At 38.5% G+C, this 20646-nt stretch overlaps 1 protein-coding gene across 1 annotated transcript in view; it reads right to left on the reverse strand.

Moving 5' to 3' along the window:
• Positions 1-20646, reverse strand: part of LOC122810395 (dipeptidase 2-like) — a 501875-nt gene that overhangs the window by 145618 nt on the left and 335611 nt on the right. The window contains exon 7 of the mRNA XM_044081997.1: positions 15722-15898. Within this exon, the coding sequence (XP_043937932.1) occupies positions 15722-15898 (177 nt within the window). The remainder of the gene's footprint in view (positions 1-15721; positions 15899-20646) is intronic.

The raw sequence follows: 20646 nt of genomic DNA on the forward strand, positions 1-20646 counted from the left end.
GGCTAGATGGTTTGAAGTGTCCTATAAGGCACAATTAAAATAAAATATGAGATGTGTTTTAATGTTTTAAATGTTTTACAATGTTAGTTAAACACAATATGAGTGAGTTGCAATCATTTATTTATTTACTTACTTATTTTTTGATAAATTATGTAGTGTGTTTTTAAGGTGTAATTAAGTGATTCATGTGACATCATTAAGCAAGGGTATTTAAGGGCTGGGTTTGTAATGAAATTTGTTGTGATGAAGTCTTTTGAAGGAGAAGAAAGCGTTTAACCATTACCAATAAAGTTTGGCATTTATTTGCAACTCCTTTTGGCTCACCTGATTTGGAGCTGTGAGCTGTTGTGGTTTGAACATTATTAAAAAATTTATTAGAAAAGCCTACTCAAAAGTCACACCATTGATAATACTCAAAGTTTTTTGTCTGATTTACCATTCACCTGTTGTTGTTGTGTTTTATCACTAGCTGATTTTTGCTTGGAAGAAGGAGGGACTGTATGATGCTAGCAGTACCCATCCCTTTCATACTTACGTTCCACGAAGGATGTGTTTTAGACTCAGTATGCTGCTCTTATCTCTATTTCTGATACGCATTTTATTGTCAGTCGAGGATCATCACCTATTCTTTCACTCTCAAACCTCTCTATGCATACGTAAAGGTAATAGTTTGCAGTAGGCCGAAGCCTGTACTCTCAGTACTCCACTTCTCATCCTAAAATCTTACGGAAAGACAAACAAAAATATTCTTCTGACAAAGCATGCTCATCCATTTTAATCACATCCTCTTGATTTGGAAAACTTAATGGAACATCAAGGATTTAATCTGTAATGCACACAGATTTATACACTGCATATATATCTCTACACTTTCAAATATGTTGGTCCTTGACAAAAAAACTAGTGTTTTCATTTTGCAACATATCACAGCCAGCCTTCCTATATCACATGGGCTCTCTGGTCATACAAAACTGTGAGCATAGTAAAAACTCAACAGCTAAACAACAAACCTGTACAGCAATAGAACTCATAAAATACTGACTCGTAGAAAGTTTTATTTAAATATGTCGCATTCTGGCATTCTGAAGAAACAACCTACGTATAAGTCTGTCTCAGAAAACACTGACTCATAAATATATTACTCAACCATTTCGCATTAATCACAGTCATTTGTGTGAAAGTAGAACTTATCATTAGCAGACCAGAGTTCCGCTGTGGTGACCCCTTACTGGGAAAAAGCCAAAAGACAAACAACAACAGTTTGTTAACATGGTGAGTAAACTCCTCTTTTACAGATGGACCCTTTTCTATAATGAACCAAGCAAAAATGTAGTATATATAGACAGTTAGGCAAAAGTACTCATATAGCAATCTTTTGCTCTGCCGAGATGGAAAGAAACTAGATTACCTAGAGACCCTCCCAGACAAAGGGAAAACAAAACAATCTCCATACGGACTTTAACCAGAGATTAGTACTGAAACTCAGGCATTGGAGCTGTAAAGTAGAAAACCCAACCACTAAGCCAGCATGCTGTCCTTTTTAGTGGAGTACCTAAAACTACAGAATTGCCCACTGCTTAACTATGAATACAAATGCCTCTCATAAGTTCATAACTTCATACGTTCATAGGTGTGTACTTGTTTAACTACTACAAAGGGCCTTTTTTAAGCCTCATCTCTGATAAGTTCTGGTTCCCTTGGAAGTATAAGCAGGGAAATGGGAGATGAATCATTTACAGACTGCCTGTGCTCATTAGAGATTTAGGTACCAAATCAGGGGTGTGTTTCCAATTCCCCATCCAGTTGTCCAAGTTACACTTGAATTGGGTTAGGGAGGAAATCAATTTCACGTGAATGGGAAGCCTGTTCCAGAGAAGGGTAGTTTCTGGGATACATATCTGTCTCTTCATCAGGTGTTATTTATATCACAGACAAGATTTAAGTCTCTTGAATGGGTAAATCTGCTACTGCTTGTTTTACAGCTATGCAGGAGGTCCTTCAGAGTGGGGTGCAAAGTTGCTTTGTATGATAAGCATAGATCAACCCTCAACAGTCTGTAGGAGACAAAATACAGGGATAGGGCCTTGAGGTGCTCTGCATAGGACATGTTATGTACACCCTGTAGTCCTTTAGTGAGGAACCTTTGTAGATGTTCCAATTGCTGGACATACCTAGTTAGGTATACACCAAAGGAGGCATTGTACTCAATGATAGATTTGATGACTGATGAATACAGTGGAACAATGACCTACTTGGACCTAGACACCATACCTTTGTTTATACATTGCTCAGCATAACATTATTTCTCATTACCATAGACACGTGAAGGTCAAAGACTAGATTACTGTCCCAAATCCCTGAGTACTAAGTTGACTCTTAGGAGTGTGTTGTCAATATGGCTTTGACTAGGGTTGGCTGACTTCCCAAAGGATACTATTATGCATTTCTTGGCATTTAGTTTTAGTCCATGGCTTTGGCACTAGTTATTTGCCTCTGTTAATCCTTCATTGAGAGCATTAGTGTCTGTGCGGGATTCTATGACTTACGATGATACGAATCACGAACTAGTTTACTATATTACTAAAGATCCTACTTCCCATTCTTGTATGTCTGTTACAATAAGCACTTCTTCAAGTACTGTTGATTTACACTTTGATTTCCATTTTCTAATATTTGTTTTTTGGCAACCAGTAGAATTAAATTTAACAAGGCCTTACTATAGCTAGGCAATAGAGATGCTGGATCCCAGCTCAAAAACTCATTTCCTGAGTTACACTCATTTGCTTGCCCAGTATTCCTGACAGAGTGCTTTGCAGAGAAGTTTTAAAGTCTGCCAACTCATTACACTCTGAAACCACATGCTCCCAGCTACTTCCCTTTCACACCTCCAAGTCCAACATTTGCCATTTACCCGAGAAAACATTATTTGGAGTCTGTACCCATGCAAACACATCCAAGCAATAATCCTAAATCTTTTGGACTCTGTTGCATATTTGGGAGCCATGCATATGTCCCTCATTATTTCTTTTGAAATATGTTCCTCCCATTCTTTCTTAGTGAATTGTTTATCTAATTTTTTTCCATTTTGTTTTTATTTATTTATTTAACATTTGTTGACCGGGAATGTCCGACTAGGTTCCACAGAGCCTGTTTTCAGTGGAGGCCCGGGGAGAAATGCTCCAGATGCATGTTTTTGGAATGTGGGAGGAAACCGGAGTACCCGGAGGAAACCCACGCGAACACAGGGAGAACATGCAAACTCCACACAGAAGGCACCCCAGCCGAGAATCGAACCGGAGAACCTCTTGCTGTGAGGTGACAACGTTAACTCCTCTGATTGATTTGTAGTTATTGCATGATAATTTATATGTCCTACTAATTATTCTTTTATAACAGCAGTCTCTGTTCAAGATTCCACTAAAAACTCAACCAACACAGGTCTTTCACTTAGGATTCCCCTATCACTTTCTTTTTGCCTATACTCTAATATCAATCCCTGATAGGGAAGGCAGTCTTTACCCTGCAGTCCAAATGCCTTATTGGTCTCTTCTTATTCTATTACCTTTCTCTCTAATTGCTTGTTGCCAATACTTTGGTTCCTTCGCCAGCTTCCTGCAGTCAATTCCAACCCCTTTTTTGCCTATTCTCTGTACTCGTAATTGCAGTCATCCCTATAAGTAGAATCTCATTTCTCCATTCCCGTTTTGGCTTGGTTCTTAGAATACGTTCTGCTACTTTATAAATATAATATTCTGTATGATTGATGTAATTCTCCTTAAGGATCTGCATCCAAAATCCCACTCACTCCTTATTTCTTAACCCCCCCATACTTTATTATCATCCCTTTCTACTCTGAAGTGAAGCTTTCTGCTTCTGTTATGTATAAGAGCCTTAACTGTGTAGCTCTAAAATATCCCTTCAAATCAGGTGATCCTAAACCACCTTGTTCTATTGGAAAGATCAACTTATCTCACTTAACTCTTGCCTTCTTCCCCTCCCAGATAAAATCTTTTAACTCTTTACTAATTAGTATCCACAACTTCTCCTCTGGTTGATAAAAAAATGCCTGACCTGTGTATAAAACTAAAGGGACTAAAACATTTTTACTGCTTATATCTTGCTATCCATATCCACAGGCAAGAGATTCCAGCTTTTCAGTTTTTGTATTATCTTTTGTTTAGTCTCTTCCCACATATCCTTAGCTGCCATAACAGCATTCTTTTTAACCCATACTCTTAAGTATTTAATTGTATCATGTGCCCATAAATATGGGTATTGCTGAACCAATTAATGTATGGGTACCTAGTTTACAGCTATAGCCTTTGCTTTATTTTCCTTAATTTTATATCTCGAGAAAAAAACTTGGAACTGTCTCAGAATGTCCCATAACAAAGAGATGTCTTTTTCTGGTTTTATCGGGTACAAAATAATATCATATTTAAATAAAGCCAACTTTTCTTGATTACCATGCGAATTATATCCTTGAATTTCTGAGACCCTTATATTCTTTGTCAGTGGCTCTCAATATAATAAAACTAACAAAGGAGAAAGAGGACCCCCTGCCTGGTTCTTCCATTCAAAACAATTATAAAAGAGGAACACTCCCACTTTGATTTTTGCCTCCTATCCCTCATATTTACTTATTTATTTATTTTACATTTGTTAAACGGGAGTGTCTGACTGAGCCGAAAAGGCCCTTTTTCAGCAGAGGCCTGGGGAGAAAAGCTCCACAAAGAAAAATTACAGACACGTTTAGTTATTTAGACATGATCAGTATACACACAAATTACAGGAGACATGTTTTTACAGTGGTATGCGGCACATAAACAGTTACAGTGGAGAGAACAATCAAAAAATATTAATTTTAAAAATAAAGGTAATTAATAGATTTGTGGTGTACAGCTGAAATTTGGAACATAGATAGAATACATACATAGTACACAGGTACAGTACATACATTGTAGATTAGCCAGTGTTTGTGAGTAAGGTTGAAAACTATTATCAAGTGCTCTAGATTTAGTATGTATATGTTATCCGCTTTCACTAGCCTGGGCAGCAATCATGGCACTGCCAACTTTGCTTGAGATGTTGCCTGATGAGGTCTTTAAAGGAGGCTTTGGATGATGTGTTTTGAATGCTTGTAGGGACAGAGTTCCATTTTTTAGCCACTGAACTACTATATAGTGCATCTCCAAAGCTATTGTAGCTGTTGGTGGCTTCTAGTAGTAGTTTGCTTGATGATCTAAGAGGCCTTTTGGCTGAGTGATGTTGTACTAGGTTTTTGAGGGCAGGACACTTATTGGAGAGGTAATAGATAGAATAACAGAGGCAGAGCTGATTGTAGGTTAGGAGGTTGGGAAGTTCAAGCCAGTGGAGCTGTCTCAAAGCAGTACAGTGATGAGTTCTATATGAGCAATTTGCAGCAAAGCGGGCAATTATGTTATAGCAGGCCTCCATTTTGCTTAGTTCAGTTTTGTTGAGATTACTCAGGATGGGAGATGCATAGAGTATGGTGGATAGATGTTGGGAGCGAGCAATAGCTGATCTTGTGTTGTTGGTAAGAAATGGTTTGATACAGTAGAGTGACTCCAGTTTGGCATGTACTTTTTAATAGTTAAGTTGAGATGACTATCAAATTTTAGGTGGGAGTCTATGGTTATTCCCAAAAGCTTAGCCTGTGCCACTGGAGCAATTGGAGTAGCATTTGTGGAATAGATAGTGAATTGACTGTTAGTGTTAGAACTGGCTATAATCATAAGCTGAGTTTTCTTTGGATTGAGGATAAGTTGGGCTTTGGTAAGGTAGTTTTCAACATCAGAGAATGCTAGTTGAGTTGTTTGCTGGAGTGTGGGAATGTTTTGTGCAGCACAGATTAAGGTAGTGTCATCTGCATACTGAATTATAGATGCATGCTGTGTGGAGGTATGGAGGTAATTTGTGAAAACTGTGAATAGTAGTGGTCCTAACATAGAATCCTGTGGGACTCCTATAGTTATGGGCAGCTGAGGAGAGAGAGAATTTTCCCATTTCACAGCTTGGTACCTGTCAGTTAAGTAGCTTTGGAACCAGGTAAGAGTGGAATTTGATAGATGATATTGGTTTAGTTTGTTTAGCAGGATTTGGTGTGAGACTGTGTCAAATGCTTTGGACATATCCAAAAAATGAGTTGACACTTGCAGGCCTTCATTTTTGAGATGGTTTACTGTGTCTGTGAAGCAGAGGAGAGCTGTAGTGGTACTATGGGCAGGTCTGAAACCATGCTGAGTAGGTGACAGGATGTTGCAGTCTCGGAGATAGTTAAGCATCTGGGTATGGATGCATTTTTCTAGGATTTTGGCCAGGGGAGAGAGTAAAGCAATGGGTCTGTAGTTATTAAGTTCAGTGGAGGTCCCGCCTTTATGTATGGGTGTAACATAGGATATTTTCCAGAGTTTTGGCACATAGTTTTCAACAATTGATCTGTTTATGAGAGTGGAGACTGGGATAGCAATAGCATCTGCTGAGAGTTTCAAGAACTAGCTGGGGAGTAGGTCGGCAGCTGTTGATGAGGTTTTTAGTTTGGAGAGCATGCTTTTGATTGAAGTGGTGGAAACTGTTTTGAGGGTAAAGCTTGTATTAGTGTTATTTGTGTTGGGGGGGGGTAGTGAGGAAGGAACTGTCCTGTGATACTAAGGATAGAATTGAGTTCACAAAGTGGGAGTTGAATTGTGTTTCGATGGGAACTTTAGTGTCAGGGGTGGTTGGTTTGGGGTAGCCTTTTGGGTGGATTTTAGTAGCTGGTTTACATTTTTTCAATTTTTTTGCGGGTTGTGTTGGTATTTAGTTTGTAATGTTGTGTAGTAGGATTTTTTGTCCATCCTAATGCATTTTTTGCACGGTTGCGCAGTTCTTGGTACTTAGTTAGGCTTTGTGTTTCTTTGTTTTTTTGATAGTAAAGCCAGGCAGTGTCTCTGGACTTGAGGATTTGTTTGGATTCTTTACTGAGCCAGGGGATTGTAGAGGTTCTAACCTTGATTTTGCACAATGGAGCAACAGTGTCTAGATGTTGTGGAAATGTTTTGTTGAAATATGCTACAGCCTGGTCAAGTGGGAGGGTTTTTAGGGGGGTCCAGTAACAGTTACAGAGTAAAGTGTTGAGGACCTCAGGAAAGAATTCTTTTGTGTTTCTAGTGGATATATAGTTAGTGGTTTTGCATATGCTTGTTCTACTACGTATAAAGTATATTATGTTGTGGTCACTTAAGGTGTCTGGGAGACTGCCTGTGTGAGGGTACAATGTGGGGTTGTTAGTTATGACCCAGTCAAGGATGGATTCCCTTTTAGATTTTTTATCACATCTAGTTGGAATTTGGACTAGCTGCTGGTAGCCATGGAGATTTATTAGATTACTTGGTGGTTCTGATATACAGGTAAACCAATCTAGGTTGAAGTCCCCCAGAATAAGGGTTTCTTGTGAGTATGTGGAAGAACACCAGGATAAGAAGTCTTCAAGTCTAGCAGGTGTATTACCAGGTGGACTATAGATCACAATTGTGGTGATGACGTTTTAGGGTGAAGGTGAAGTTGTGAGATAAGTATGTCCCAATTATTGGGGGAGGGGTAGGAGTTTGGTAATTGACGGACAGTTAAGTTGGACTTGTGCAGTAAAGCAGTTCCACCCCCTTTATGAAGTGGTCTGTCTTGTCTAATAATATTGTAGCTGGTAGGGAGAACTTCTGAGTTAGCTATGTTTTTATTTATCCAGGTTTCTGTTAAAGCAACTATGTCTGGGGAGTAGCGTGCTATTGTGGCCTGGAGTTCAGGTATATTATTTTTGATACTTCTAATATTAATATTTAGCATTAAAAGATGGTTGGTTTTGCTGCTGTTGTTGATTTGCACAGGGATGAAGAAAGTGGGGGTGTTATGTTCTGACATTTGTGTTGGAGCAGTTTGTGTTGGACAGGATGGATTTGGGCCTGGGCTGGGGTGGATATCCCCACTTATGGTGAGCCTGAAGTTAAAATGGTTATACAGATGTTGGAGTTGGCGAGGAGTGTGAGAAAGTATTGTGTTTTTTTGGAGTAGGAATGAGAGCATATGTGTTTAGTTCTGAATTGGTCCGTTATGTAGTTCCTGAATAACTGTGGGCAGATATTATTATAATGTGTGGTGTCTGTATACGAGACTGCATAATGCAGTGTTGTGCTGCTAAGTTTAGGGATATTGCTAGAGTGATAACTTGTGGTGTTGTAAAGAATTATGAGAAGACAGACTAGACTTAGTTGTGTGATAGTCATGGTTATAAAGTTTAAGTTGTTTCTAGGTGGGGGGTCTGAATAGGAAGTATACCATATTATTATATCAAGGAACGCAAATACTGCCATTGCCCTACTCATAAAATCCCAGCATATTCTGATGCTTTCTCTGCAATGACCCCACCAAAAACAGTGGTATTTTCTTACATTCAGCTTCCCTCCGGATCATCATTGTTCTGTTAATGTTGTCAGATGTTTGCCTGTCCTCTACAAAAACACAGTCATCCGTATCTATTAATTTTGGCATCACCTTTACCATTCTTCTAGCCCATTATAGACATAAACACTTCATAATCATGGTTTAAAACTGAAATGGGCCTTTATGAAGCTGGATGAATTGGGTCTTTACCACCATATTACAGCCACCCCAGCTTTCTTCCAGGATGTTGGTGCTTACCTTCATTTTAAAATACTTTTAAACAAAACCTTCCTGATCTTTATCACTTTCCTCCCTCCCGGCTTCCAAACTTAAATTGGAATACTGTCAGACTTTGCTGCAGATTGGCTATACATCACCATTTTTATCTCATCTCCTCCTATCATAACTGTTAAATGCTGAGCCTCATCTACTTCTCACCTTGGAATATTTAAGTCTTCCATAAATATTTCCATTTGTGCTTTTTCTTGATTTCCACATTTCTCTGCTTTACACAAATTTTCAAAAAAAATTCCAAAATACCTGTAATACCTCTACAGGATCTTAGTCATTGTTCTTGTTATACGCTCTCTTAGTGTGGCAAAATCCCTTCTTGGTCCCTCTGCTGTATAGGTTATCAAAAATATAATGAGATGGGTAAACTGATTCAGGAAATCTTTCCAGTTTTCAGCCCTCCTCTGAGTCTGTTCCCTCATCCAATTTTGGCAAGATACAAAACAGTCTCGTCAAAATGTTAGTAAGCAAATGTTTAAAAATAAATGTCTGGGAGGTTCCAAAAAGAAAGCAGGAATCCTTCAAAACAGAGGAGTGTCAAATAAGTCAGAATGAGTATTTAAGGGACATTGTCCCCCACCCTGGCAGTCCCGAATCCATTCCAGAAAGTCTGAATCTCCATTTCTGTCTTTGGCAACAAATTGTTCCAGGCAAATGGTTTCTGAGTCTGATTCAGAAGGGGTACAGATGACAATGGGAAGAAATCCCTCCTTTCCAGGGAATTATTCCAAATCCACCCAGACCAACCCCTTCTCTCCTGGCATACAGCACAGTGGGGAAGAGGTTTTTATTCAAGAATGTTTATGGTGTCAAAGAAAAAAAATGCTTGAAGACCATTTCTGGAACATTTCTTCCTACACCAATTTATGATAGTGACTAAGTTCAAAATCCTTTCATCACATGGTCTTTTACCCCCTTCTTCCTCATTTGAGTGTTTTTTTATCCTTAGATTTAAAAGATGGCTACCATAACATTCCTATCCATCCTGACTTCATATGTTTCTTAAGGTTTTATATGTCTGAATCACATTATCAGTTCTCTGCCTCCGGTTATAGCATATTGCAGGCTACACGGTATACATATTTTTCCATTTTTAAATGTCTTGCTTATCTTTGCTGATTCTTTTTCATAATGTTAGGAATCTCTCACTTGGGTGAGAGATCTTCTATGCAGGCTAGGATTCGTTGGGAATATTCAAAAGTCTTTTTTGACTCCATGACACAGGATTGTGTTCCTTGGGTGTTTGTTAGACATCTCAGTAAAAACAGCTTTTCTTCCACAGAAAAAACTAGATCCATATTTAGATCTATTCGGGGGGGGGGTCCACTCAAACTTTAGTTACTGCATGGGAATTTCTCAAGATTCTAGGTCTCAAAGCATCTATGATTATCATGACACCTCTAGCAAGACTTCATATCAAAAACATACGATGCCATCTGAAGTCTCTTGGGCCCCAGCACCAACTCCCATTATCCTTTTCATATTTCATTTCTTGTATTTGTAAGAAGAGAAGAGAAATAACTCAGTGGAAACATCTCATATACCTGAATCCATGTCTTCCCTTCCCCCTCCTGCTCCAAAGCAGTCAGTCACCACAGATGCTTCAGACTTCACTTCTGGAGAAATGTCAAGGGGGTTAAAAGTGCAAGATATCTGAGACAACATAGTCAAACACAAGCACATAAATGTAAAAGAAATGCTTGCTGTTATCAACACACTCAACTCTCTGAATCACCTTTGGTCTCAAGGACCACCTCAATTTGTTATGGACATTACCACAGTGATGTGGTAAATAAGCAAGGAGGAACCATGTCTTACTCTATAGGAAGACTAGCCATGTCAGCATGAGACATGGCTATACAGATAGATCTCACTCTACGGGGTTCCTACGTTTCACCAAAGCAAAACTGTGTGGCAGACAAGCTGAACAGCACAAAGGCAGAGCCTCACAAACGGAAACTACATCAGAGGATCTTCCAATATTTGATCTAGCTGTGAGGAGTTCCTCAAGCAGACCTTTGTTGCCTGCTTGCTGATCAATCAGCTAGCAAAATTATGTTCCAGGACTCCACTCAAGAAGGCCTGGAAGACAGATTTGTTTTCTTCTCTTTAGACAGGATTGTTCCAGTATGCTTTTCCACTGTTTCCATGGATATCCAGGGTACTTCTGAAGATTCAGAAGAAATCACCAATCTCATTGTGGTGACTCCCTTTTGGCTTAGGCAACAGTTGTTCCTGTTTTTTGGTGGGGGGGATTTTGTCAGGGGGAATTACCACAAGCTTCCTCACTGAAAGGATCTACTCAGAAAGACCACTGGTGTTTGATACATCCCAACCGCAAACAACTTCAGCTGACTGCTTGGATGACAGGGTCTTACTTCCCTTTAGGCACCTGTTTACAGAGGACATGCAGCAGGTACTAATGGAGGTAAGAAAGCCGCTACTACAAAATCATATATTAGCAAATGGAAAAGGGTTTCTAGTTGGTGACAGTAACATAACCGGTACTCATTCAAGGATAGTATTTTTATGGTTTTGCAAAATTAATATGAGTTACTTTCCTACGAACTGTCTTACTCCTCTATCAATGCTCATTTGTTGACCATTTCAGTATGTCTGCCCATGGATCCCCCTCTTTCAAGCCATTCCCATGTCAAAATGTTTTTGAAAGGAGGTTTGCATAAGACACAAGAAAAACCAGTGGCCCCTCCTTGGGATTTTAATTTTGTGTTAGAGAAGCTAACATTTGCTCCATTTGAACCAGCTCATCTGGCTGACATGAGGTTCTGAACATGGAAAATAGTTTTGCTGGTTGTTCTGACCTCTGCAGGAAGGGTACCCGTTGCAAGCTCTTATGGTGGCTCACCCTTATCTCATTTTCCACAGACACAGGGTTTTCTTGGGAACTAATCCTTTTATGCCTAAAGTGGCATTCAGATTTACTTTGAGCCAAATTATCAATCTCCCTGTGTTCTTTCCTGAGTCCCAGAATGAGGGAGAAAGGATACTTGATACCTTGGACATCCACAGACAACTCAGGTACTATTTTGACAGAACAAAATCTTTTAGAACTTCTGATCAGTTGCTCATTTCTTGAGAAGGTAAGAAGAAGGGACAACTTGTGTCACAACAGACTATTTCCAAATTGTTATTTCAGGCTTTTACCTTTTGTTATTCCCATCACAACAAAACTACTCCAGTCAAGGTCAAAGCCTACTCTACCAGGGCCTTGGCTTCATCTATGACTTTTAGAAAGGGTTGGTCTCTAGAAGTATTCTAGAAGGAGCAACTTGATCCCCTGTACATACTTTGACAAAGTACTACAATCTGGGTTCCTTCTCCAGTCTAGGCCAGGCTTTACTAGAACCATTCTCCAGGGCCTCCTGGATCCTTCTCCTTCGGCATCCCAGTTGTTGTAGGCTATGGTAATCTACCCATATAGCTTAGGCAGCAGTGATCAATATGAAGAACATAGTATGGCTGTGTAAGTAGACTTACCATAACAGTAGACATTTGATTGATCACTGCTGCAGTAGCCACTGCCTCCCTCTACCCCCTTGTTTTTTGATGTTTTTTTTATGCCAAAGTGTGAACATTTATATTTTGCTGTTCCTAGCAATGTCCTCTTGGGGCTCGGCCTCTCTGTTTCAGTTGGCATAAAACTCTGAAGGGCTAGCCTTCTAAACCTATTTTTTTCAGTCAGCTGACAAATGATTTGGGCACGTGGAAGGTGCCCTGAACCTCGGAGGCTGTCCGGCTATTATATCCTATGTAGAATTTAACCCATATAGCTTAGTAATAATGTCACATAACAGACCTCCTCCCTACCCCAGAATGGGGCAGTTAATATTTCAGTGTTAGTCACTTACTCTACCCTTTCCCTGTCTGGTGCTCAAGTTGCTAATCAGTCTTAAGTCAGCAAGGTCACATTAAGGGCTTTACCGCTCTGTGTCACGGCCAACTAGAGGCGACATGGTGCTCTACAGCAAAGTTAGCTGACCCTCCCTCATGTAGTATTTATTTATTTATTTATTTATTGTCAGCTTACCATTAAGACTAGTTTATAGTTTGACTTATTTGAATGAGATTCAGAAAGAATTGCAAGCCCCAGAGCAGGACTGTATTTCGGCTTAGGTATTTGGTCTTTGGCTTTGTCTTTTCTCTAATGCTATTTGTTATCACTCTGCATGTCTGTTTGCAAGCTTCTCTGAACTCCTCAGGAATTCACAACCTAGCCGAAAACCTCAATATGCACCTTTCATGCTAAGCTTAAGCCCATAAAGGGAGCCTGAAGGTTTATGATAAACCAAAAAATGATATAAAATGAGACATGTGACTGCTTTTTCATATGTTGCACTTAGAAGCAGGAACTGGATTCTTTTCGAATGCAGCAGATTGGAAGGCAGTCTATTAACCACATAATTTGTTCACAGCTTTTTTTTTTGATACTGGCATTTCAAAACATTACAAAAGTTGTTTCATCAAAACTTTTCAGTTAGAAAATGTTGAAAAAAAGGTCATCACATCATCATTTACGAAACACAACCCACACTAGTAAGAAGTTTTAGAAAACATGATGGTTTAATCTACATAACCAGCCTTTTAGGCAGTAACTCTCAACAAATCATGTCTCACTGACTCAAAGTCTGAGAAACTGCTTAAATCTAAACCAAATCCATTTTTACTTATGGAGGTATCATCACCAGTTATGATCAGCCCATGAATTCTGAGATGTGAATAAAACGTCAGTAACTGGGATACAAGTTATGACCGACACATAAATTCTGAGATTTAAATAAAACTTCAGTAATTGGGATACAATTTGGTCAGTGAATGCTTAAATCATTTCATTTCCCGGGTAGAGCACTGGTCTCTGTGGACCTTTTTCTTACTCAGCCTGGGAGCGCTGTCTGGTTAAGTGACTTGTTCAGAGTCAGTTAGGCGATGGAGGCTGGGGGAATCAAACCTTGCACCACTGGACCACAGAAAACAACCTCTTAACAGTTGCTTAATCCTCTAAGCCAGCTGCCAGACCATCACTCTTTACAGACTAGATGTTTCCTCATTTTAAACTGTTCTTGATCTAGATCTGCCAACCACAGCTCTCAAATGTACCTACCTTACGGGAAACATTTCTCAATTTGAATCTTAAACATTATACTTTACATACAGTTCCATTACCAGCAAACACAGGCTCTTCTTTTATCAGGCCAATAAATAGCAGAATGCAACAGAGTCACCAATGCTTCATGAGACATACTTCAGGCAGTCTTGCTTTCAGATATTTCCCCCAAGCTAGTACTCCTCAATTCTAAGGAAAACCCCTTGTACAAAACACTCCTCTACTTGATAGAAGGAAATAACTGCTTCTCCAAAGTCACTATCCCTTCCTACCAAATGTCCAGCCATGGGCTACTTTATGAATATATATATATATATATATATATATATATATATATATATATATATATATATATATATACACACACACACACACATACATGGGTGCACTACTTATAAATGAAGACCCCTAAAAATGGACTGCAAGAACATCGACCACAGATGTCCAGAAACATGGAAGTTGATGCAATATGCATACATCAATAAGCAGCTGCACTACATGCAATATTTTAATATTTAAAGCATGAAATAATATATTTTTGTAGGAAAATAAGTCCCCCTGCTCCCCTATACACCCTGCTAATTATGTAGACTAACTCCGAGATAGTAAGGGCAAATTTCCTAACCCCTGTATTTATGCAATCTTGCACACCTGTCAATCTATACATCCATATATATATATAGATATATATATATATATATATATATATATATATATATATATATATGTATATATGTATATATATATATATATATATATATATATATATATATATATATATACGTATATATATATATATATATATATATTTATATATATATATATATATATATATTTATATATATATATATATATATATATGCTACTTTAGTTTATAGAAGTTTCAAAACTTCAAAACCCATGCAGTCAAGACCATATCATTGAAGTTTTGAAACTTCGAAAACTTTGAACTGAAATCGCCATGCAGCGCAGAATGAGAGAGTAACCATTATCCTCGGTGCAGTGCAATTTCAGAGATGATATATTTAATTAGCTGGGGGTACGGGGGGCACAGAGGGGCTTTCCCCCCTACATAAATGTAAAGCTAATAATTTTTATTTAATTTAGGTCATTTCTTTCAGTTTTCAATGTTTCAAAACATCGATGATATCCTCTCGACCATATGGGTTTCGAAGTTGTGAAGCTTCGATACATTGAAGTAGACCCATATATATATATCTATATATATATATATATATATATATATATATATATATATATACACATATACACACACACACACACACACACACACACACACACACACACACACACACACACACACACTAAGAATTTTCAGAGAGCTTTACAGTGAAATCTGGTTAAAGGACAGTTTACTTCCAACTAACTGCAGTAAAACAATGCATGATTAAAAATACTTAATGAAAAAGCACTTACAAGAACATGCCTCAGGATAGCTCTTGATGACAGTCCTTGTATTCCTGTTCTAGATGAAGTTATCAGACTCTTTAAGTGAATTATCATGGGGAACATTCTGGATTAATATTTGTCTAGCCCCTCTGTTCAGACTGATTTTCCAAGGGTGACCCAGTGACCATACCAGGAACATAATACTCCTCGTCCAGACAACTGAGTATGTCAAGGACATGCCAACTCCTCCGCCAATTATAAGGTCATGATCCCAGTAGGAGAATCCATTCTCCACTTCCTCCTGCTAATTAATAGGATCTATTGGCAAGATCTTCAAATCATAAGAAAAATATTGGCCATTGATTCATATATGCTGTTTTCACCATAGCCTTCTGTTATAAAACTACCACAAAAGATAACAATATAAATACTTCAACTGAAGCTCTTTCCGTTTTAACGTACCAGTTCCATCAGTGTATGATCTGGGATGTTTCTGCTTATGTTGCAAATAGCAGACGCACACGAGTGACTAAAAATCACTGGAGCTTTAGAGATGTTAAGAACAGCATCTGCAGTAGACACTGAGGTGTGTGACAGGTCTATCATCATTCCCAGGCGATTCATCTCTTTTACAACATCCTAGAAGACAAAATCATTGACTATTATGATGTTACTGAATATTATCTATAAACTTAGTGCATGAAGTAATAACATACATGCATAGAAACATACAAAAGGGGGCCTAAAAGGTGATCACTCATCTGCCTACTCTACCTAGATGCTATGGCACACTACTAGCAATGACCTCCCCCCACCTGTTTCTCCCTCCTTCTTTCGCTCATTTTGCAATTTCCATCAGAAAAGTAACTGAGATTTCTATGACCCTGTGCATGAAAGATTACCTCCTCTTATCCTGTTTAAACTGTACCCCCTCTACCTGCCAAATGCCACTTTTCTACTCCTTATGTCTTTTCTCCTAAATAAATCCTCCCAATCCTTCATTATTGTATACACTCATGCAATATCCTGTTTCTCACTTGCTGAATAAGTTCATCTTGAATTTATTTATATTATCCACGTAATCCAGTCCTTCAATTTTCTACACCCATGTTGCTCTTTTTTGGAACATTCAACTGAAACTTACTTGTTTTTTTCTTTTTTCATGAAAGGACCCGAGAACTGTGGCAGTTTCTCAATAGCTCATTGTGTTGAAACACAGCTTTGTTGTTGTTGTTGTTGTTGTATGCAGTAATTCAGGTGAGGCCTCACCAGTGAAGTGTAGGATGTCATTATTATTCAACCCTCCTTTGAATCCACTCCCTGGTAGTTCAATCCAGTTCTTTGTTTAAGTTAACCATTACCCTAGGTAGTTTGTCTGTGATGTGATAATTATCCCAAACTACTCAACCTAATTCCCCACCTCACAAACTACTCCTACATTTTTGGTTCCTGAAATGTAAAACACTTAATTATTATTACTGTCATGCAAATGTCTTCAACATTTCCATTTCACAGCCTATATATAACAGTCCTTAAGGTATTTATACTTTCCCAAAGGTTCTTGACAAAAAAACAGCATGGAACTAAAGAACCTGAGCTATTAAGAGATACTAAAGGCCTTGCCCTTGTATTTGGCAATATCTGTCTTGCCTTCTGCACCATTAGAGATCCAGCAGTCCAAGACCTCTCCACAAATCAAACAGTCCTGCAAACACTAGAACCAAAGATTTGAATCTGCTTCAGCAAATAAACAAATCACAGTGGACAGACAGACAGATTTGTCATGCACAACTACCCCTTCTGTGAAACAAACTTCCCACCAGATCAATTGGACAATTTGATTGTGTACGCATAAAATCACCACAGATATGATTGCCCTATTGCTCCTTGAAAAAGAAGGTAAAGTCCAAGGGTAGATATTCACAAGGTGCACATGACCTCATGGTCCAGTTGTCTGGTACATTCTCTGAATCTATGATTGCCTCTATCTTCATATGTTCAGCAAATAAGATGATCCTGTTCTGCGTCCCCAGATATATGCTGGGATCAAAAACAAAATGTACCACACATAATGCCAGTGCCACTGGTACTTTGTGGTACCTAGTGGTACTTTGTGGTGTGGGACCTAATGGTGACCAGTCTTCCACTACCAATTATTCTCTGGACTCTCCCTGTCAACCAGTCTTCTGTGTACCAAACTATCATTAATCCTTTTCTCAGATGTGGCTGTCTAATATGATACCAACACCATCCATTACTGATTGTTCTTTTAATGAGCCAACAAACATATTATGGTAGCTGATAGTTAAACAGTCTCTCAAACAGCAACAGTCACAACAATGCTGTGAGGATGTCCTTCACTAGAACAATAAGACAGTAGCAATAATTGTTCTCAAACAAATAAAATACGGTACTTACGTATTATCGCAACCACACTGAATCTTAGCTCTGTTTCGGTATGTGTGAGTATCACTCACACCCGTGAACCTTACTTGATGGCTTTACTGCCTTTCTGCTGTTCTGCTAACAGTTTTTTGTGTACTTTCACTATGAGCCTTATAACCACTTTGAAATTACCCTGGAGTTGCGCTGCTTCTGAAGTGCAACTTAATGTAATAGTCCTTAAATCATGTTTGTGGGTACAGAAGCGCACCCTTGTGGGAAGTAGACGACAATTCCACATCGATACCTCTCAACTGTCCACATTACTGCAGAATGGGCACATTTTTGCCTCATATTGTTGGTGTGTTCCTCATAAAATGTGTGTGGTTTTCAGGATTTTGGGGAAAAATGAATGAGGAGTGAATTCACCAAATAATGACAGGTGTTTTGAGTTTCGGACTTCATGTCCTTCAAAAAAATGCACAGTAACAGCAAACCTTTCATTGTAGCAACTTTCCAAGTTGATGAGACCAATCTGTAAAACTGGTCCCTAGTTTTGGGGCTTTTTCCAGATTTTATGTGTTATGAGGTTGATTGTTATGGCCACGTCCTGTGGTGATCACAAAATATTGCATCCAAAAAACACCATTTATAGAGCAACACCACAAAATGCACAAGTGTTATTCTTAAAGCTCAGGTCCTCAAAATTAGGATTTAAGCACTGCTTGAATAAATCATGTGGTACTCAGCAGAAACTAGGAATAAGGGCTTAGAAGATGATGACCATTTTTCTTTGTGGACCTGTTCTACTTATTTGTACATATTAAGTCTCCAGTAAAGCTGTTTCACACAAAAGATATCTGTTCAGTTTCACTGTCTTTATTACTACAAATACGGGTACTTACGTTATCTGTGATCTGTTCCTTGAGATTTGTCAGCAGTGCATATACAGCCGTGAGACGGTTGCAACGTGGTTGCAATAATATGCAAGTACCTAAAATATTCTTTAATATAATTATATATTCATAACAGTATGACAGTATGTCAATTGCAAAATTATTTCATACGGGCAAACTGCTCTCTAGCTACATCTGTAGATGTTATTTATAATAATTTATGGTCAATGACTGAAGCCTTACCATGTAAAAGAAACCCAAAAAGTCTATAATTCAAGCACCTTGATGTAGCATCCCCTGCCAGTTAGAACTGCCAAAGTGCAACTAATAGTCCTGACAAACGCAAAGAAAAGAAGAACAATTCCTCTGGTGAAGTACACTCTTTGGTAGTCATACTAATTTTCGAATGCCTGAATAACCAGTCCCAGACAAGAAGAAAGAAAAAGGACAGGAATGGCTTTGATGCAGTGCACTTCTCAGATGTTACGGATACTTAGGTTCATAGCTGAATGCTTGGCTAAGTGCCCTGAAGGGCCACTTTAAGCCTAGACAATAACCCAAGGTCAGAATCAAACCCTGGACCTTGTGCTTATGAGACAAGAACATTAACCATTATGACAAACTCTTGAATGACAAAGGTAAGACAGATACCCTCAAGTTGAAATCATCTCACAGCGACTCTATGGGTAGGCCCTCACACAGTTCTCATGGCATGTTATGGAAGTAGATTGCCAGGTCTTTCTTCCATGCACATCCTCCTGCTGCCCAGCTGTCACAACCAGGTTTTGAACCTAGGTCTCCCAGTTGGTAATCTTACGCCTTAACCTCTAAGCTATCAGTAATAGAATTTGCCTTTCTTTTCAGGCAACCTGCAGAATGCTGCAGAGATTGTCAAAGAGAACGGATTAAGGTGGTTCAGGCACATGTGCAGGAAAAAAAAGACAATCTGGTGAAGAAGATTTGGGAGAGACAGGAACATGACAAGAGGAAATGAGGGCATCATGGAACAGACAGGCAAGACCACCAAAGAAAGTGGAAGGATGTCATTGAATCAAGAAAGAAAATAGCAGCTGAAGTGACATCCCAACCTCATGTAGACAATGGGGGAAAGGGTGCTGTTGTTGATATTTAGGTCTTTAAATTTATCTGACTTAGCTACAGAATGTTGTCTTAGAGGCTAATATATTTCCAGAAAAAGGAAGGACTTTTATATGTCTCCAGTTTTTAAGAAAGGTAATAGAAAACTGCTGCTATGTATATACCAGTTGCTGTACTCCAGACTTTTTTTTCTCTTTCTGCTTTCAATGTCTTTTAAAGCATCAGCCCCCTTCCAGACAATTTTCCAATTCATCCCCCATCACCGGGGTGAGGGTCAACCAGCAGGAACCATCATTTAGACAGTCATCAGGGGACATTTCAGATTTTCTGTTGTTATGCCGTAATGTCTACATGCACCAGGTGAAGCAGTGGGAAGGGATATATAATGGGAAGATAACAGATGATGTCTGTACTCAAAATTTGTTACAAAGATTGACAAAACTTTGAACAGATAAGTAAAGTTTAGCCTGTAGTAATGAATAAAATTATTTCAACAACAGTGATGCAAGGTGAAGAATAGACAACTTGCCAAATTAAAAATTATAACTGTTTGCGTACACATATAGAATCTTTTTGAAATAGTCACATTCTTGTCATTGAAAATAAGTCTGATAGAGCTTTAATGCAATTGGATACCTCAGCTGAAAGCATCAAAACCTCTCCCCGAAACCCTGATAATGTATTTGGTGATAAGCATTCTACTGTGCAGAACTAAGAAGCCATCCTTAAATTCCACTCTGGCTAAAAGAGTATTTAGACTACTCAGGAATTATGTGGCACTGCCACAGTTCTTTACTAAGATCCACTTAACAGCAAAAACTGATCAAATGCCTCATGAGGTGGAATCAGGCATTTAAAATGTTAATTTTGGCATAGATTAACTAGACTTGAATCAAACAGCCAGTTCAACAAACTTTGTACAAGAAAAATAGCTGCTTATTAATAGATACATAGATACAAATATTAATTGACATAATAAATGTGTTTTAGATAATATAAGTTAAATGTGTG

The sequence above is a fragment of the Protopterus annectens genome, chromosome 8.part1 (genome assembly GCF_019279795.1).
Source record: "Protopterus annectens isolate FY-2018-M chromosome 8.part1, PAN1.0, whole genome shotgun sequence".
Taxonomy (NCBI): Eukaryota; Metazoa; Chordata; order Ceratodontiformes; family Protopteridae; genus Protopterus; species Protopterus annectens.